The sequence below is a fragment of the Varanus komodoensis genome, unplaced genomic scaffold, assembly GCF_004798865.1.
Source record: "Varanus komodoensis strain SLA01 unplaced genomic scaffold, ASM479886v1 scaffold4, whole genome shotgun sequence".
NCBI classification, from domain to species: Eukaryota; Metazoa; Chordata; class Lepidosauria; order Squamata; family Varanidae; genus Varanus; species Varanus komodoensis.
Genome location: NW_025335941.1, coordinates 35,639,211 through 35,660,907, shown reverse-complemented (window position 1 = coordinate 35,660,907; position 21,697 = coordinate 35,639,211). Strand labels below are relative to the sequence as shown.

The window sequence follows — 21,697 nt, the reverse complement described above, 5'->3', positions numbered from 1 at the left end:
GAAAATGTTTTAGAGATTCTGAATTAATATTTTTGTTTAAAGAAACAGACCTTATCTAATGTGACTAAAATACATAGGACTAGAGTTTAATGGGGAATAATTTATAGCACCATATATACTATAAACAATGCTCCATTAGATGAAATCCAAAATCACATGAGTGAACTTTTACTTGCACTAACAGGACTTTCCACACATTCCTCAACCTTCCACAACAGATTTTAATTTTACATAGGTGGTTGCAATGGGGGAGATGGCTCTCCTCTGTTCCGTTCTGGAAGCTCTTCCACTGTAGGACAGACTACTTAGATGAAGTTTAATAAACAAGAGAATTAGAATCCTAGAGTGTAGTTTTTCATCTTACTATAATGGGCCAGATTTGATTCCTCTCAAATAAGAACCTTATTAAGACAAACACAGGCTTTATTTAATTGTCTAAAGATAGTGTATTTTACAAAAGTTAGGACACTAAAACCACATGGAAGACAAAACTTGTAAGTTTTGAAAATAACTACTCTTTGATTTTTCTATATACAATACATGTGCCTTAGTTCCTTCTTGGTTTAAAGTTTTTGTAAATAAAGCATGGCTTAACCAGTAACGTATTTACTAGTCTTGATATGCACTTTGGAAGTATTTCAAGATATGGAAAAAATTACCTAAAAATTTATACCCATTAATATGAACAATTCACCTGCAAGTCTGCTTATAACTTAATACAGTTAAAAGTAATGTAGAGTTGTACTTGATGACAATGTAAATATTATGGAAATAGTTTTCTTATGGAAGCCTTAAAATTGTAGCTCTAAACATTCATGTTTAAAGTTGTGCAGATTTAACCAAATAAACATGTCAGAGCCAGACTGACCATCTTACAATAATTCCCATGAATACAATAGTCATGATAACATCCATTTATCAACTTACAGATCACACCATTTATTCTGCTTCTCTATAAACTTCAAAAATAGATGAATTTAAAATGACTAGTACATCTCTTTAGTATACCAAACTACCCTAAAGAGCAAAATAATTATATAAAAGCAAACTCTTGTAAAAGGAATCAAAAACTACATATCTACCTTACTATCACGGAAGACTTTATTTTTGTTTTACTAAGTGATTACAACTGATGCAGTAGTCTTAGCACAAGTTCATGGCTTATCTTACGGGTGTCATCAATTTTAGTTTTACATACAGAAGTTGGTTTTACATATTCAAGAAACTAAGAATGGGGTGCTGGAATTGCAGCTATATTTTAAAGTCCAATCAGTACTTCAATAATTGCATGCTGCTTCACCCAGATCATCAGCTTGTGCATTAATAAACATTGGTATTCAGTCCTGATCAGAAACATGTTCTACCTCTACTTCTACTGTCTGAATAGCTTCTGTAACCTCAGCTATCTTCTGTCCCTGTTGTTGTGCCAATACATAATTGACAACCTGCATGATACTTTGGTCAGAAAGTGTGGAAACAGTTGTACACTCTTCAGTAGCTGCAACAGCTTCAAGTGTTTCTTCAGTCACTACTACAGTCTCAATTTCTTCAGTACAAACTTCTGTTTCTTGTTCTGGCATATCAGACGTTAAAATACTGATGGCATGTTCAACTTGTGTCCCCTGATTATGAAACTGAAGTGTGTCTTTTTCCAGCATAATCTTACAAGGTACATAATCCCGGTGGAACTTGGTCATGTGCTTCCTTAAGGTACGGGCATCTATGTAAGCTTCATTGCATACTGGACAAACATAAGGCCTTTCTCCAGTATGTGATCTCACATGGCGTTTTAGAGAACGTGCATCAGCCCAGGCCACTCCACATGTCAGACACTCAAAAGGCTTAACACCTATTTAAAAATATAAAACAAAGAAGTTACCAAACTTCAAAAGCTCAACAAAATTATCATTGGTAGGATTCCCACATCGTATGTTCAGATTGTCAGAATACAATGCAGGACTCATTTCAAAGGTCCTTTCTTGTGGATTCACATTTTCATTTACCCTTGGGAACAACTTTGAGTGTTTCATTTGATGTTTCAACAAAGTTTATTAACATTACAGTACAAATAAAAATACACTTTCTGAAAAGATGTACTAAGTTTAAATATATTTTAAAGACACTGCAGTCTGATACAAAAATGCAACAAATTTGTATGGAGATCAGGCAGTAAGGAGAGTCTAGATTCTGTTTGATTTTTTGATCATTGAACTTTGTACAGACATACTATTTATGTCTAGTTCATTATTTTTACTGTCTTCTAACACTAACTGCAACACATTCTCCTTCAAATTTAATGACTTGTAATTTCTACAGCAAACCTTAGGTTTTCATTTCTTTAAACAGAGTGCTAATAATTATTTCATGTCTATACCACTCATAGACAATTTTTAAAAATCAAACATGTTACATTTACCTTCATGGTTGTTCATGTGTCTTCTGTATTCCCGAAGCTGAGTAAATTTTCTCCCACAGTGTTTACAAATGCGTTCCAAATTTTGCTTCGCTCTCCCTTTCTTCCCATGAGTGGCTTTCTTGACATGCCTTCTGTACAAAGCTTTCTCATAGAATTCTTTACCACATACATTGCACCTTAAAAAATTAAAGACAACCTGAATATTGAAGACCTAACAGTATGTTTCATTACAGTGATGCTTTCACAGTACAAGTTTTATTTTGGTATTTTAATAACCTACAAGAGCCTTGTCCAACTTGGTGCTTTCCAGTTGTATAAGACTGCAGCTCCCAAAATCACAAGCTACCACAGCCAACGCCATGCTAGCTAAGACACCAGATTGGGAAAGGCTGGGCTACAGTAATGAAAAAGTTTTAAGATTGTTGTAATTCTTGAAAATGAAGAAAAGTAAAGTTAGATGATTCAGTGGCAAAAAGCTGTAAAGTTTTCCAAAGGACTCATGGCAGTTCCTTTTTCTAATTGAGAATTAGGCACTTTATATATTTGGACTGCTTTAAATACCTTTCACCCAGATCAGATTACCTAGTGAATGCAAAAATTTGGTGTGGAATCAGTGAGCTTATCCTACTCATATGATGCATCTTCTTGATCCCTAAAGATGGGCAACCTGTAAACTGGATAATCATAGGCTCTATTCTATTATATAGGCTTATCTGTTGGAGAAGTTTGGATCTAAAAGGAACCATATCTTTCTGAAGTGGATGTCTTGGGAGTATCCCCAGAGCACTACAAATACAGAAAGGCTCTCTTACATATTAAAAGAGACTCTCAAATAATTGTTGGAACCAAGTTAATAAACAGTTCTATGTTCAAATGTTACCTTAACAACCAATTTACTAGGGGTCTTTTGCAAACCACTATTTTCTCAAACTCATTCTCCTACATGTAATACAAGTATACTATAAAGCCTATCTTACAAGGATGTTTTATGAATTGCTGGTAATATTCATGAGGATTTTGATCATAAACATGTATAACTTAAACACTAAGTATCATGATTATTCCCTTAGAAAGAAGGGGAGGGTTGTAACTACTCAATATTGTATGTAATTTCAAAAGCTCAATTTTAAACACCATGTTTCTATGTTCACAAATACATTTCCCTTGTTTTTGTATTTCTGTATGTCCACTTACAAAAGCACTACCAAGGCTTCACATGCTGAAAGTATTTAAAAGCTATGACTTAACATGAAAATGTAAGGGCCCTGCTGGATCATCCAAAGGGTCCATGTATCCTGCTACTGCACAATGCATTCACATTTTCACTGAGCTACCCACCATGATACTAAGATCATTCATGGCTAGTTACTGTCACTTCTGAGTCTATCAATACATATGTAAAAGGAAGATATTTTTTTGTCCCAACATGCATCACTCATACTTACATTGAAACCAGTTTGCCATTTTGTATCCCATTCACCTCATCTAAAGAAGTGTTTACAGAGTTCTTTGCATTCAGAGTTCTATCATCCTAAAAAAATTGATGCCATCTGCAGCTCAGCTCATCCCACTTCTCTTTCTACCTCCTGATATTTTTTTAATAAATTAAATAGCACTGGAGCCTTGGTGAACACTACTACTTCTCTTCAGTCTGAAAAATGTCTGGTTATTTCTACCCTTCCTGGTTCTGTTACTTTTTTCTGTTGATCTTTGATGTAGCTCTTTAATTTTGATTCATTATTTCATATTTAACACTGCATTTTAGTGTTACAATATAGTTTTAAAATATAAGCTGCTTTTGAAGGTTAGTTTGAAAAGTAGGATATTAATTAAAAATTAACTAGTTACTGATGCATAAGATAACCTGTGCTTATATTCCATGATTGCTAAGTGTTTAAAGAGATTCTGCCAGAAATGTTTTGCAAGTTCCGTAAGGCACTATATCCACCAGTGTCATTCTGCTAGCACAAATAATGTTGCGCTAGGGAAAACTAGGTTTCACCCAATGTGCAAAAGGTGATTCCAATGAAAGTAATGTTTGTGCAATTAGCTGCATAATTCACAGGCACCAGCATAATGAACAATCATTTGCATGGCTGAAAGATTTGACGAGCTGAGTTTGTGTAAGGTCATCATTATGCCCATAAGGCAAGGGTAGTGAATCTGTGGCCCTTCTGATATAGTTGCACTTTGACCACCATCAGCCCCAGTCATTACAGGCAATGGCCAGAGGTGATGGGAGTTGTCACTTATTCCTCAGTGAAGGAAGGCTCAAAGTTAAATACCAGGATGGAAAAGGTCTTGTGACACTGCAAAAATTAAGTTGCAAACCATCAAGATAGTTGTTGCTATGAATCAGGCTGAGTAAAGAAAGAAGGATTATTGAATTCAAGACAGGTTTGCTCCTCCCATGCATCCTTCCATGAACGGAGAATGAAAGCACTGCATAAAGAAAGGTGCAGCTGATTATACACAATTACTTTTAGATGCTGATGAAGCTGAGGCAACAAACAGAATAGCTTTTTAAAAAGGTCATTCCCCTTCTCTGCAACTCAGCAGATCACTTTCATATATCCTATAATGCGAGAGCAGAATAACAAAAAACACAGACTTGGCTAAAAGCTTTCATCTGAGTGTTCATAGCTTAGACTATTTGATTTACCTGTAAGGATCAGTAACAGAATGGGACTTTACATGAGAATACCAGTCTTTCTTCCAACTATAGCACTTCCCACAAAATTGGCACTGAAATGGTTTCACACCAAGATGCTTATTCATATGCTGCCGGAGATCCCGAGATTCATAAAAACTTTTCTCACATCTGTAATGAAATCACATGGGGTTATACAACATATTTCATACAAATTAGTGAAAAGAATCTACTATAGAAGTTTGTTAAGGTATGAATATATCTCATGCAGGAATATTTCATGTCTGAAAAATAATTTCCACTCAATAATAAGACTTATTTTACAATAATATGACACAATTTGCTATGCCACAAAAGTCAGGTGTCTGGCTAATCCTTTATCCTCAGCCTTGGGCACTGCTAATAGCACCTTTGAAGGAGTCACCAACATGACGACCTTGGATACCTTAAAAAATATTTTCTCATTTTTTGTTTTTCAATATATGTACATATATTTATATGAAATGTATACAGCTTTATGGCAATTACACATAGGTTTCAACCAACGTAGTCCAAATATTCAAATAAGAGTCTAGGTGAAGTTGGTTTCTGTATGCCCTCTGTTTCTATATAAAAAGCTAAGTTCCTTGGTCCATGGCCTTAGTCCTTAGTCTCACAAAGTGAGACTTGATCCTTCCAATGTTGCAATTTCAATCTTTTAGCAGTCAAATCAGCACAGAGAATCCATTTCCTTTACCATCTATTCATTTCTATTAGGTCCTCCTCTAATACAAAATTTATCTGTGCAATAACATGCACTCCAAAAGCAGCAAGTTCTGGAGAAAGCCAAAACGTATGTTTAAAAGAAGCATCACCCACAATGCATTACCATCAAGTAGCCAAGTTAAATCCTTTATTAAAGATTCTGGTTTTTAATATACATGAAACAAAAGATTTTGCTGAATATGACACAACCTAAGATCTGTAGATATTCTGTGATGGTGCCTGCAAGCAGATTCTGAAATTCCCAAATGTGCCCACAGGTCAAATTATTTGGGGACTCTTAGATTACTGGAAGAAAGTGGTTGATCTGAAAGCCTAAATCTTTCCCCTGAATGCCTTAGTATGATTTCCATGACTCTTTAAAGAGAATAATTCAACTGTTTTCCTCATGCTTAAAAAGTTATTTATTACCAAAATATAAAAGAATATGCTATAAATAATAAGAGATGACACTATTAGTCTTCCTTTTTGCCCATTTGGGTCATCAGGAGTGAGTCTTTTCTACTGTTCCCATCATCAATGTCAGAGATTGATGGGCCTTCTCCCACAAAAACAGATGAGTAAGAAGAGTGCAAGCTCAACAGCCACAAAATGTTGAGTGTTAGGTGTGGGAGGAAAAGGGATGTCTAGTAGTGGAATATGGTATTTGAGTCCCTTTTACCTTACTACTACTTATTTTAGCTGCTTTATTTTTCTGCAGCTTATTGCTAGAGAGCACAAGAGCAAGGGATAGGGAAGAAGCAGTGAAAGGAAAAAAACTAGATGTAGGTATGGGCAATCCCGATGAGAAAGAAACAACAGCTCTGCTGGCCAAGTGTTGTACACACATCCTGAGGCTACACAGGATGCAAGCAGGTACAGCGCATCTCCTGGCAAGCAAGAAGGGAAGGCAAGGCATACACATGCATTCAGGCTTAGGCAGTAGCACCACAAGGGATGGATATAAACTTGTGGCATCCTAAGGACAGAGGCAAATAAGAGTGCTGCACAAGCTACTGCAGTATATACATTTTTTAAAAAAATCAAACTTATCAAATGAATGTCACAATGGGATAGGTTTGTAAAAATCTCAAAAAGGATATATAACTTCTCAGCAGCCCCTGTTTAAATATGCGCTTGTCAAGAAAAGTATTAGGATGCATCTTTAAAATACTACATTTTAGTAAAGTTGCATAACTGTCCAAATGTATTTATTTCTGTACTTCAAAACTTCGTATTCTGTGTAGATCACTTCATTCCTCCTGGGTTTTTTTCTCATAATCTTTCCTCCGTGTCCTTTCAGTGCACTTGTTTGATCCACAGTGTGACCCAATTCTCATCATCAAGCATAAAACAAGAATGACTGTGAATAGAGTATGCCAATAAGCCATAGTGGTTGTTTTAATTCCCAGAGTGTGCCAGGCACTATTTTCCTAATTGCCCAACTGGGCATGGCTTGTCTTATTCAGTCTATCATCTGAACCTAGGTGGCTAAAGTTTAGAGGGAAATTATCGTCAACTACCTGTACCATAGGGAATGGGTTAGCTGAAGGTTGTCTCCCTGTCCAACTCATGCTGCCTGGCTTCAGATGACAGAACTGTGTCCAGGCAGGTAATTAAGGAAATGACACCCAGCATATGCTGAGAATGAAAACAAGCCACCATGATGTATTTAAACCATGGTGCCTTGTTTGATCATGTTAACTGGTCCAGTGTGCCTATGAACAAGATGCATAAACCTTAATCATTTTAAGCATGATTACTTGGAAGTAAAGCCCAATGATAAATGGGTACAGGATTGCAGCCTAAAAGAAATACTAGCAAAATCACTAGCTTGCATGTTGAAAAGTTACCTAGTTGTTTGTAATGTAATTTTTGAACATATAAACCCCTGCTGTAATTCATAATTTGTATATTCTGTCTGTCCCTATTTCTGCAGTTTTTTTCCCTGATTCTCTCTAAATCTCTTCAATCTTTGTTTAATTCAAGTATCACTGTGAACAAGAATAAAATTTATACCACATTTAAAGACTATGTATAGAAAGAGGCCAGGAAAGAAGATTGTAAAAGTTAACTCCAGTGAGTTGGTGAAAAAGCTACCATGTTTAGGGTTCTCATAACATTCATTGATACTGAACTTTGATGCATACCCTTTTTTCTCACTCCTTTTAATATGCCTTTAGGAAGTGAATGTGTGGAGATATAAATGGTTAACTCTTCCTGAAAATATTTCCCACTGCTTTGAATTTTATAAAAATCCATAGAAGTTCTCCTAACTGAACTGTGCAGCCCCCTCTCATTACTCAATCATCTTTGAAATGTCTGGTGTTTAAACTTGTCCTTGGTATTTCAGCAAATGATACTCGGGTAAGCAAAGATTTTATTTTTTTTATTTATTATTTATTTATTAAAACATTTTTATGCCGCCCCATTCGCCGAAGCCTCGGGGCAGCTTACAACAAATAAGATAGCTAGGAAACTCCCACCATAAGACTGGTGATAGCACAATACATCTGGTCCCTCAGGACACAATAGGGTTGTTGCTTGTTAGTCTAAATGAGAGAAGGGATTTAATATTACTGTTTCTTTTAATTATTATGGAAATATGGAGGTATACAAATAGAGAAAATGAAGAACAAAATGTCTTGATCAAATACTTAACTGTTAGTATGCATGGTAAAAATTGGTCAGTGTCAGATTTTAGGATATGATGCAAAATCCGATGCATGGTACTAAGAAATCAGTCCCATTATATTTTATTGGGCTTACCTTCAGTTAAGTGTGCATAAGCCTGCAGAGTGCAATCCTATGCAGGTTTCAACAGAACATGTCCTGTAACTTCCAGCATTCCCCAGCCAGTCATGTTGGCTGGAGAATGCTATGAGTTGGACCATTTTTGATGTCTAAATATACATAGAATTGTGTCCTTGGGAACATTCTCAGGGTCAGATTACATGGGATAACCACTATTTTCTGGCTTGCCTCAGGCACCAAAAAGGATAGTGAATGTTTGTTTGAAGATTAGGAACTGTGGGGGAGAGGAATGGAATGGAACACCTTGCAACCCTGAACAGGAGAAGGAATTCACATCATAACATTTTGTTGCATATCCCATTTGTAAGAATGCTAAATAAAATTCAACACTGAGAGTGCTATTTATTGATTCCTTTAAATGCTTGAAAAAATTTAACTTACAACAGAACCTTCTTCGATAAAAGTTATTTCCTGATTCATTTTGATCCTTCTTAAGTAATACGGGGTATTTATGTTAATATTTGAGGAGTTTAATAGAAGCCTTTTTAACAATTCTAAAACCATAAAATACTTACTGGTTGCATTGATATCCACGGATTTCAGGTTTTGGTTGGTGTTTCTTTATGTGCTTACTAAGTCCTGAAGCTCTATGGAAAGACTTTCCACAATGTGAACAAAAATATTTTGATTCTCCTGATAAGAAAGAGTAGCATCATCTTTAATAGATATTACCTCATAATTTAACAGATTTATTAAATTCAGCATATAACAGTGATTTTTATGCTCTCAGGAAAGCAATCTATCATGGATGATCAATACCTGACTGTCATCTGAGGAAAGGTAGAGGTCAGAGGCATTAGGAAGGAAGTAACCGAGAAAAATTCACTGGACTGAGCCAATGGGCTGGAGAAAGGGCAGAGGGAGAGTGATGTACTAGAACTTATGACAGTGGTAGCTCAGCCATAATCAGCCACATTCTGGTCTTATGCAGAAGAGTTATTTTGTTCTCTACTTGTTCCCAGTAACTCAAACAGTTTTTTAAAAGAAGGCTAGCTAGTAAAGGAAAACAAATAATTGAACAGGCCAAGAGGAAATAAGAATAATTGAAACATAAGAAATGGGCCTGTAGAAATAGGAGGGGACAGAACATGAGCACTAGATACAAAGAGGATAGCAGGAAGAGATGAAGTAGCTGGGCTGAATCTCAGTAAAGGACAGAGTGAGAAATAATGGCAGAGGTACTTTAAACAGCACTGGAGTGGACCTATGAAAAGGTACACATGGGTAGTCTGGGTTTTCACTAGGTGCTAGGTATATGGGATACTTTTACAGAACTATGAAGCATCAGCATATTGCAAACCGATTACAAATAAAATCTAGATCAGGGGTCTCAAACTCAACTTACCTGGGGGCAGTCTGGGTGAGACTGGTCCGCATCAAGTAGTGGTGGTGGTGGGCTGCTCATCCCGCGCAGTGATGGTGGGCTGCTCATCCCGCGTCGCTCCCAGAGGCCAGCCCGGGTGCTGGCAGAGCTTTGAAGGCCGCAGGGACCCTCCCCCATACCCCGCCCATCCTGGCAATTGACCCACGGGCCGCAAGTTTGAGACCCCTGATCTAGATCGTTCATCTCCACCATGGAAACTCTGCAATTATATTCAACTATATTTAACATACCTCAGTGCAGAGCCTGACTAAGCTGCTGTAACATCAGATAATATTTCTAATTATTAAATTGTTGTAACCACCTGTGGGGGGGAGTGTCAGAAATGTAATAAACATTCATTCTGATTATTGGATAGGAGCAGGGGGTGCTGTGAAAACAAGAAATGACCTCAGTAGAGGAATCTCTCCTATCACAAAATACTAGAAACAGAAGAGATATATGGAAATGGATTAGATTGAAGAAGTACAGGCCTGTATTAGAAGCAAATGGGAGGTGAATGCTTCTGGTGGAAAGAGGTTATGAGAAAATAAAGCATTATTTTCCCCTAGGAGCAACCCACAGAAACAATAATTATGATATGCACTACCAATAAATATGAAACAGTAATACTTAAGTTCATATACTTGTTCAGAGTAGCCAGTAACATTGTCAATTATTACAATTACATCCCAACTTTCTTCTCTTGCAAGGACCCAAGGTGGCTATGGTGTTGTCTTCTCCTAACCCTTACAACAAACTTGTGAAGTAGGTCAACAGAATCAATGACTGGCCCAAAGTCACCCAGTGAGCTTAATATTCAAGTGGAGGCTAGAACTTGAATCTCCAGAGCTCCAATCCAACACTCTAAGCACTATGCCACACTCTGAATGCTACATTTCAATTAGAAATTGCTTGCCAAACATTTGGCTGCAGTTTGTTTAGTATATTCAGTTCCTGAAAACTGACTGTATATCCTTGCATTAGATGAAATAGGAATGAGTCTGTCACTTACCTGTGTGAATGCTTATATGCTCTTGGAGGCTTCTTTTTGTGACAAAGGACTTATCACACAATTCACACTTGAACTGTTTCTGTGCCTCATGGAGTGCAAGGTGCATCTTTAAACCATGTTTGTATGTAAATGACTTTCCACAAACCTATATAAAACAAAATTGTTAGACAATGTCAGTGTTCTTCCAGACAGAAGCATATTAGGACAAAGGAAACTTTGCTATATACGCTTCCACAGCATGGTCAGGAACAACTTTTTTCCAATACTGACAGTATTATAACAAAGCCAAGTAGATTGTTTTGGAAGGAAGGAAACTTTGAACCAGAAGCACTTTAACATTCCAATTCAGAGAAGAAAACCTAAGTAAGAAAACACAAACCCAAGAGCACTTGAGGTATCTATGGTATTTTAAGAATAGCACAATGTGAATTCTAAGTGATAATGATCCACTCTTTGGAAATCCACTAAAGCTATCAATCTTAATTTTAAATCTGAAATGGCAAAATGGCAAAAATGCTGCATTTGTCAACCAGCTAAACCCCAACACCAATGCTATACCTCCAAATGTAATACATTTTATAAGCATACAAAAGGAAGCCAAAGGCAAACTCACTTGTGCATGATCAACATGTTACCTGCAAACGTACTAAAAGAATGGTTTTGTTTTTACTGGAGGCAATGCTAGAAATTCCAGGGGTCTTCAGATTTCAAGTTAAATCGGTGGAAAAAAGATGGCCAATGATATCGATAAATCCATCTTTTAAATAGTGTAGAATACATATTCTAAGCTACAAACTGGGTTCCACAGCTTAATGCTAGAGCGAGGTGTAGCCTACAATAAAAGCAAAATTTCCACACATTTTACCTCTCAACTTCAGAAGCCAACTGGCTAAACACAGCATAAATCTAGGAGTTTCCTTCCTCCCCCCAACAGGCCTTTTCGAACCTAAAATTGTTGCAGAATCCCACAAACTCTTGAAGGTTACAGATTGAAGGAGAAATTCAATCTATCAGCATGTCCATTTTCTGCTGGCAGAAGGAGAATGCTGGATACAGTCCAATAAACTATTAACTTCTGTTACTTTCAGAGCAGAACTGAGCTAATATTTACTTATTTATTAAATTTCTTCCCCACCTATTAGGCAGGATGACTCTCTGGGCATCTAATATCAGTCCAAGCTTTAAGCTACATGGCCCAGATATTGCCAAGCATTACATCAAAAAGGTGACAAAAATCAAGTGTTACTTTTTTTTTTTACCTTACATGCATGTGGCTTTACACCTGTATGTTTCAACATATGGATTCTCAGAGAGTAGAGTTTAGGTAAACTTCTTCCACATATATCACAAATAAATTCGCGTTTAGTTCTGCCCTTTACAGTTCCACCACTTTCTTCTATGCTAGCAGTTGCAATGGTCACTTCATTTTTTCGGGTATGGCGAACCAGGTGAGCTCGCAGTGAGGCACCATACTGAAACTCTTTTTTGCAAAGCTAAGGAAACAAAAACATGTGTTGATTTCTCACAGAACATCTGTTACAGTTTAGCACAAATAAAATTACACCAGTATTTATGTTTCAATTTTTCTAGATGCAGGAGTTGCTCCCATGTTTGTGTATCTTACATGTACATGGAAGGAATGGATAGCAACATGTAGATCTAGCTTGCAGAGAGATCTGTGCAATGTGGAATTCTAAAGGTCTGTCCCAGTTAAGGGAAATTTGCAGTTCACAACCCAGAATGACTATCACATTTGCCATGTAATAATCCAAGTTCTGGAAACTTACAATTCTGTAAGATGATCCAACTGAAAGATGGAAACTATGGATAAGTAGTTTAAGTTGGGATTCTAAGCTTCTTTAAAAACCACTCTGAGAGATTATCAAAACATTAGAGATCAATTAGAGTAGTAGAAGAATCAAAAAGCTTCCTAAAAAGAAAGGCAATGCACCTTTCCAGATTACGGTTTAGGGGACAATAGTGGGCTGCATAAAAGTAGAACACCACAAATTTTTAAAAGTAGTACAAAGACTAGCAGTATTATTATTAGGAGTATTTTAAGAGCAGCTTACTGGACATTTATAATTTTTCGTCCTTTCATGCTTCAATGTGTGCATTATAAGAGCATAACGTCTCTGAAAAACCATTCCACATTCATTGCATTTGTGCTGAGCTTCTGTCTCACTGTGTTCTATAGTCTCTCTTTTGGGCTGCTTCATCTTCTTGCCTCTTTGCACCAGCTTCATGGCAACCTAATAGAAAAATAGCTAATTTAAATTAGTATTACATAGCCAGGAAACAGGAACATCAATGACATGAGAACAACAAAGGAGGTGCATTACATAGAGGCACATTATTTCCAAAATATATCTCAGAAGTTCTATATAAGGAACATGAGGTAGACATATTTGGTATTTCTCATAAAATCCACCCACTCAAATGAATTGAGACACACTTTAATACATCTGATAAAGCACAGAAGTACACTAACAGTCACCTAAGAATGAAGCTGTCATTAATGCTTTTTGCTGACACAATACATGCTATCAAACCACTCTGCAAGTAGTTGATATATTGGCAGTACTTCTACTTTTATGTGACTATTATGCATTAATTCTGGGGTGCTTCAGCATTACTACAATTATCCTCTTCAAATAATGAGTTAACTTTCAAATGTAACTAAGACAAACCAAATAGAGGCCTGTTCTCATGTGAAACATTGTGTAAGCTATACAGATCAATTGAAAGGGGGAGGATGTTGCTTCCAAAGGCTCAAAGCATAGCCAATAAGTATATACAGTCAACATCAATCAGCCACCTTGTTACTGTGACTGAAAGATTTAGGGCCATACCCTGGTGTTTTAATGTCATAGTGGGAAGAGACAGTAGAGTGATTGTACCTCCTGGGAATTTGTTCATATTCAATATTGATAAATGCTTAAACTATAAGACCTTCAAAGCCGTTATGTGAATACACAGTAATGTTATTGTAAACTTTGGACTAAGATTTAGAGCAGACTTTCCCTACCTGCTGGATAGCCGATTTGGGGACTGGTTTTCTATTCTGTAGTTTCTTCTCGATACCCTTGTGTAATCTGATGTAGCCACCCTCGCTAACAGAACGCTGGCGAAGCTTGCTTTTATATGTATCATCTTGACTGGAAATGGAAGTCTCCACCTGTGGCTGAGGAACACTCTGTGCTTTACATGGCCTGCCACGTTTGCGCTTAAGTCCTTCCTGGGAATCTTCAGCAACACCATCCGCATTTGCTTCACTGCTCATATTCTGTTCACCACTTATATTTTCATCATGATCACTTTCTGCCTGAGTGCTGACAACTTCTTGTTCTGCTGCTGGAGGCTCAGTCTGCACCTCAGTCTGATTTGTTTCACATTCAACTGTTTGACCTTTTTCCTCATTTTCACTTGTTTCGATATTAGGAGAATGGGTTGGTGGCTCTGGAGGGTTGTCCACAGAAGGCTTGGAAGCAGGCTGCAGGTCAGCCTCTGATGTAGTCATCTCTTCAACTTCAGTGCCTGAACAGGTTCCATTTACAGTTGTTACTGTATCTTCTGTAGGCAAAGACTGCTCAGTCCTTTCCACAGAGTTTACTTCATTTTCATTTTGTTCTAACATATTCTGAGCCACCTCTACTACCTGTACATCTCCCTTCTGATACACTGTGATTTGCTTATCTTCCATCTGTTTGTGCACAGTTTCACAGATTTCCAGGACTTCTGTCATTAGGAGATGCTGAGCCAATTCAGCTACTGCTGCCATGTTACAGAAATCAAAAGTTAATTCTGAGGTGTAGGCAAATTCCAGCAAAGGTAGGAAGCTGGCCTTTCGAAATCCTATACCAAATAAGAAGAAAGATTTTAAGAGATGACCCCAATTTAAAGATAAATGACTGCTTTTAATACTTATCAGCTAATTGTAATAGTAACTATATGCACAATGTGATCAGAGGCAATTTTTGTTTGCAAGAACACACTCTCAGAACATTCAAGAGCAAATAAATTCTCCAAAATAAAGCATTGCAGGTAGAGAGATGGAGTGTATTCTGGGGAGTGGCGCAGGGAGGAGCCTGGCACCACCAATATGCAACAGATCCCGGCATCTCCCTCCAAAGTGCCTCAGTTAATCAGTCTGAATTGAACAGGTTTTATATACCATCCAATACTAGAGTCTCTGGATGGCTTCCTTCAGAAGATTGCATCCTTCTTGCTAGGACCATGTGATGTCCATGCATTCAAGATGACACATGTAGCAATTCAGTCACTGTGTTCAAATATAATTTTGAACAATTGCAAACTTATACTATGTCCCCCATTCTTTGGCTATTTTGAAAAAAAAATAGGAAGATAATTGATTTGTGTGATTTAGTTCTTTTTAGTTTCTTTATTCCTGGCTCCCATTATCTCTACGTATAGCTAAATGTTATATTAAATATACACTGATTGCACTAATAAGTGTGCTTTAGACACTGCTATGTGAAGGATCTAGTATTGATTCTCCCGTGCACTCTGGAGACTAAAGACCTAGTACTGGCTCCCACTGATCCTGGGATCAATTGATTACTATAGTGCATGTGCAATTGTGCTATTGCAGTCAGAAGACACACTTATGAATGTTCTAGTTTGTCTATGTGAAAGGCCAGCAGAAATTAAGGAAGAAATTCTTGAGATGGCATGTCATTGTGTGGAAACATGGGTGCCACTGTGTCTAACAGCAACTCTGCTAGATGAAACCATGTAATCCAGCATACTGCTTCCCACAGAGGTCAATGTTATAGGCCTACCATCAAGGCCCCAGTAGTTAGATAGCTCTGGTTTACTGGGAGTGAACAGCATTACTGATTAATACTACCCAAAAATTTCTTGCTTGGCTTTTCCTGCCAGCTGGAGGGCTACAAAGCCACTAACTCCATCTGTAAATTATACTGGTGTTCAAACTGGACATTTTGGCTTGTTTGGGGACAGAAAAACCAGAATCCCCAAACAGATATCATGACAAACTAACCATAGATGAAGGTTCCATAGTATGTTTACAACAGGTAGGAAGAGTCAAGCAAGAGCTACTGGGCAGTGTGCATGAGCATGCTGCTTGATCCTAATAAACCAGAGTTTTCTAGAAAGCTTGCATATCAGGACATTGCAAGTGGCTCAGAGTTTTATTGTTTTGTTGTTGTGTGCATGCAGCAAGTTTATTTATTTATTTAAAACTTTTATACCCCATCCTATACATAAAAGTCTCAGGATGGTCCAACAACAAAGGCATAGCACAGTTTGATTTGGTTACTTTGACCAATTTTAATTGCAGGAAAGTGGCTGTTTTTAAGTTATTGCAAGCTGTTAAGGGAAGGTTTCTTGCTGTGATCTGTGGGGGCAAATATATTAGCTAATTAAAATAAAGCCAACCGGTTAGAGAAATTTGTCTAACTAAATTAGCTGCCTGTCACTATAAGAAGGCTTGCTTAATAATGAAACTAGATACCCAAGCATCTCAAATTGGGTTTTTTGGGGGCGGGGGTGGGGAGACAGGGAGGGGAGATAAGCTATTGCACAGTCTTACAAAAAGTGAATTGTCTGTTTCTTATTCAGATAAGGAATCCGGAATAGTCTACAAATGTAATAAATGCATGGTCTTTATGGTTTGGTTACCTGAAAGATCCACCACAGCCTCATGACTTGAAACCGCTCCCTTTTCGATAAAGAGTTCTCTGAAGTACTCACTGTTGGCTGCCAAAATAGATTTGTGTGCTTTGTACACCTCTCCTTCAATAAGCAAAGTAACATCACAGAACTGATTTGAAAGCCTCTGCTGATTCAGTTGGTTCAAGACTGACTGAAAATGCTTTGGGGAAGACTGTTTCACAAGCCCTTTACTATCAACCTAGAATTAAAAAGTAGAGTATTTTAACAAAACATATATAAGGATTAAAAATCCCATCTTCAACTCATTTATGGCAATAGGTAATACAGGCATAAAGTAAATCTTCAGTGCCAGATTATATGAAAAGTTACTTACAAATACAAGCTCATGTTTGGCTATTGGCTTCTTTTTCACAGGTTTTGGTGATGCTGCAGGGAGTGATGCTGAATTACTTATTTCATCATCTGTTTCATTACTGTCTTCATGAGATACTGTGTCTAATCCTAGTTCTTCCAGTATTTCAGAAGGATCTGACAAAGATCTGGAACGATCTAATTTTTCCTGACATTTACTACATTCTTTAATATAATCTTTAACTTGTTTTAGAATACCTAAAGAAAGATACAAAAATCCACTGAGTTTAGCATTTCATTCATGCAGAAAAGGAGAACATTGTTTTTACTTTTCAGAAAATACCCAGCAGTTATTCAAATCAACAGACTGTCTTTTATTTAAATAATAATCCCTGCTTTCTACTGGAGCAGCATGGAAATACAATAAACCATCCAACCAAACATGCCTGCCCACTCCCTTGCTGCTTAATTTCTTGTGTGTACTTACTAATAAGTATTCTTATTAGTAAATATCTAATTTCACAGACTAAATCCATATGCTGAATCATGGCAATAGTACACTTTGTACAAATATGAACATGGTTCATATAAGAAAATGTTAAACCCCCTACCACCCTTCAGTTATCAAAATAAAGGGTTTATTTTAAAACTGGGCTTTTTGACAAGGATATAGAGATTTGATGGTTACATAGCTTCTTGTGCAACTGTTAAAGATCAACCCCACCACACCCCAAAGAAATTACAAAAATCTTTGATCACATTTCTAGTGCCTAAAAATTATTTTTTAAAGTGGCAAACTAGTGATGATCACTGAAATATGCCACTTGGACACTTTGTGCAACTGTCACTGGCAGAGATCATGAAAATATTGTGAAAGAAGAAAAGGAGGGGGAAAAACCTCCAGCATCACCTAAAAAGTAGTTCTTTCTGAAGCAGGAAAACCAAGCCAGTAACGGTCACTCCGAAGTGTTTCTTGGGCATTACTGGAACAGCTGCCACTGATGGTAGCCTGGGTGTGCTTGGGAAAAACCGCAGTAGTTTTTGTTGCTTTTGCTGAATGCCTTGCTTGCTGCTTCCCTTGACCAATAATTGGTTTAGTTGTCTGTGGTCAGGTGATACCAAAACCCATTGGGGGGTTCCACAATCCCTTGAACAAGCTATGGGTTGTTAGGGTGTCTTGCTGCCCTCAAACAAACCCTCTACAGGAATCAGTCCAGTTTCCCACAACATGACAAACCACTGTGCAGCAAATTGTCATGCAAACTAAGCCATATTGGTTATTGTTTTACACCCTCTTGATTTTGTTTCAGCAGATAAAGCTTTATATTGCTAGAAAAAGTCAAAGGCAGAAGAAGACAAAGAAGACCAAATATGGGATGGTCTGTCAACATCAGGGAAACCACAGACTTAGTCTGGAAGAAATCAGCAGGGCTGTCACACAGAACATTTTGGAGGGCTTTCATTCATAGAGTCACCATAAGTTGGAGATGGCTTGACACACATAACAACAAGGGTATATATACGTTAATAATAAATGCTAGTACCACTCTAATTATGGAGCACACTTTCAAGGGTTGTCAGTGTCAGTTCTGGTCGCAAAACAAGCACTCAGATGGAAACAGTCTGGGTTTGCAAAACATGACAATACATATCATAACTAGTCACTCATGATGGGTTTTCATGTCACTGACTTGCTTTTGCTTCCTCCTTCCCCATCTCAGTTAAATGCTTCTAAAGATAAGTTCTAAAGAATAATATACCAGACATAAGGTTTTAATATAATATTTTAGGACATAATTCCATGCAAGTTTAGTCAGAAAACTGTCCTACATCTGCCAGCCAACTCCTCTTAATAACTTTTTGGTAGATCACTAATGGATCTTTGAAGACTCTCTTAAATGCTCCTCTCACCAATAGTTATATAATCAAAGGAAGACATTCCAGACTCCATGTCTCTTTATCTGTTTTCAAGAGAAAGAGTTACCTGAACTATCCTGCATGTGTCTATTTGGTCTGAATAACTATACCAAAAAAGAGAGTAATTTTTAAAGGAGGCATACCCTTAATTTATTCAGAAGTAAGTGAAAATCTGAATGGAATATCCAAATACTCAAGATCAGCTTTCTCATCTGGAAACAGCAGCTTCCACTGAAATCAACAGAACCTCTGAAAATGCAGAGATAGGAGTAGGATTCTGGTATATATTGACAGGTAGTTTTTTGGATACCAGAAATGCCCTATATAAACATCAAATAGTGTATCTAAAAACATGATTCTCTCCTTGGCTACAGTGCTGTAGACCAGATGCCCCTGCCCTTGTGAGACTAGGGGCTACATTCAGAATTTTGAGAATATTCTTTGGGTGCTCTAACAAAATGACTGCTCAGTCACAAAAAGGGGTGCTTTTGTAGGGGTGCACAGTTAGCCCACACTTATTTTGCAACTATTTTGCAATTTTGCAAACTAGCAAAGCTAAAAGAAACATAACATAGCTGATAAGTACAAGGAAGTGCCTCCAAACCACAAAATCACTCTTCTGAATCCAGTTTTCTATTCCAACACCCATTTAATAAAACTCAAACAGATGAAACTAAGAAACAATCTGGTCAAGAAACTGAGTACAGAGGTGAGATAGGAAATATCCCAAATCCTGATAGTAACTTTGTCCTCAAAAAGAACAAAGAACCTATTTTAACAGGATACAACTTGGTGATATTCAAGACACACAGAGCACAGACAAAACACTGTCACTCCCTAGCATGCCTTCTAGCATACCCCCTAGTCCTCCAGGATGCTCCCCATTATGATCTTCTCTTTTTCTGGGTGACTGGGCACATTACCAAATAGTGGGTTTCAGCCACCAATCACTTTTATTTTCAAAGAATGACTCTTGGGACAATGTTGGGCCCAAAGTCATTCCTAGAAATAAATACAGTACTTCAAATCCAGTTGTTTTGCAGTACACCAGCCTCCTAGTTATTTTTTTAATGAGAAAATATCACAAAAAATTAAAAGCAATCATGAGGGGCAGAACACCTGGAAGGTGCTGTGGGAGATATGCATAAAGTTGGGGACCTCAGCTACACAAATTTACTTGCAAGAAAGTCACTTAACACCTTGGGGCTTCCTTCCTAAAGTATGTACTCAGTCGTTTGATTTTAGACTTCTATATTGTTCCCCAAACAGGCTAAACATGCAGAATGTATTTTAATTGATTTTTCAAATTACCAAGTTTAGCAGCTTAACCCAATCTTGAGTAGCTCACTAAAGTAAGTGTCCTCCTGTTGTGAACACTGGAAGACCACTAAGTCTACTCTGCTTTACAAGAGTTGGGTAGATATAATAACCCCACTGTTTTCGAGGGCTTACGCAACTGTGCATAAAATAAGTCTGGTGTATGCATATTTGCAAAGAAGCAAGCTGCACTGATTTCAGTCGGAATTTCGGGGGAGCGAAAGAGGCCCTCTCTTGCAAGTGCAAGGGACACGGGCAATTCCCCCCTCCTCCCGCTGTCTGTCAGAATCCCCGATGATCGCGCCGTCCGCCTAGACCCTGGGCGGCGCTCCTCCAAGGCTGGCGCTGGCGGGGGTGTGGCGGGCGAGTCGCGTGTCACTGCGCCGCTGCGAGGCACCTTCGCCCTCGGAAGAAGGGACAGGGCGGGCGGCCGGGCTGGCTCCCTCGGTCACAGCCCAGCCCGCTCATTACCTCCTCCCATCCCTTTCTCACCCTTTGCTCACCTCGCCACCAGTATCGCCTGGAGAGGCGTTGCCATGTCTGCAGGCGGGTCCGATGGGAGCCGTCCGGCTCCAGGTGGGCGGCCCGGATGAGGCGGGCGCGGCGCTCGGCCTGCAGCACCACCTCGAGCTCGGCGAAGCGCTGTTGGTCCCGCTGCCGGCGCTGGTAGTACAGGGTGCCGCCGCGCACCACGTAGCAAGCGGCCGCCTTGCGGATCTTGCGCTTGGCGTTGCCTTCGGTGCCCGGTGCGTAAGGCTCGCGCTCGTTGGTCAAGTAGCGCAGGATGGCCAAGTAGCTCTCCTCGCTCGACATGGCTGGCCAGAGGCAGGAAAGCCGGGGCGGGAAACGATTCCCCTTTCTCTCTCTCTTCCCCCTCCTCCCTCAGCGAAGGAGGGAGACCGGGGGTCGCTCCGCCGTTGAAGAGGAGTACTTGCGCTCCCTCGGGGATGAAAAGGGCGGGGAGAACACTCCTGAAGAGAAGGCGGACTAGGGGGAAGGAAGGCGTTGCGGGGGGAGCTCCTGTCACAGGTATCAGGAAGAAAGCGAATCTGAGTCGGGAATAGGAAAAGGGAAAAAGGAGCCGAGAGTGGTTGGGAAGGGCAACCAAAAGAAGAGAAAGGGGAAAAATATAAACCCTAGCCGTCAGGTCTAGAAAGAGCCGGACCCCAGGGGGTGGAACTGGAGTTTCGCAGTCCGCGGCGACGGGTGGGAGGAAGAAGCTCGGGCAGCAGGATCAACGGAAAGACAAAATGGCTGCTGCACAAGCGGAAGTGAGGTTTGAGAAGATGTAGCCTAGCCCTCCGTGCTGATTAGAGAGGGAAGTGGTTTAGGAGAGCGTCGCCATGTTGCAACCGGGCAAAACAGCCAGGGTGAGCTCGGTTTAGAGGCAGTTGTGTGGTAGGAGACGATAGCGTGGGGGTTTATTGCACCATCTTTGATGAGGGAAAAATAGCTTTT

General features: G+C 38.8%; 1 protein-coding gene across 1 annotated transcript; it reads right to left on the bottom strand.

Moving 5' to 3' along the window:
- Positions 1-405: 405 nt before the first annotated feature.
- Positions 406-21,480, bottom strand: ZBTB11 (zinc finger and BTB domain containing 11). Its single transcript, XM_044441414.1, has 11 exons — positions 20,743-21,480; positions 17,028-17,263; positions 16,661-16,892; positions 14,025-14,851; positions 13,069-13,248; positions 12,256-12,489; positions 10,997-11,141; positions 9,137-9,254; positions 5,079-5,237; positions 2,417-2,592; positions 406-1,849 (listed from the first exon to the last, which is right to left on the bottom strand). Exons 1-11 carry the CDS (start codon positions 21,050-21,052, stop codon positions 1,338-1,340), a joined length of 3,129 nt encoding a protein of 1,042 aa, XP_044297349.1. The 5' UTR covers positions 21,053-21,480; the 3' UTR covers positions 406-1,337.
- Positions 21,481-21,697: the final 217 nt, after the last annotated feature.

Coding starts and splice junctions, on each gene's coding strand:
- ZBTB11 (XM_044441414.1), bottom strand. CDS start 21,052: ATGTCGAGCGAGGAGAGCTACTTGGCCATCCTGCGCTACTTGACCAAC. Junction 9,255..10,996: donor GCATATAAGCATTCACACAG/GTAAGTGACAGA, acceptor CTTTCTTATCAG/GAGAATCAAAATATTTTTGT. Junction 5,238..9,136: donor CGTGGATATCAATGCAACCA/GTAAGTATTTTA, acceptor ATTTCATTACAG/ATGTGAGAAAAGTTTTTATG.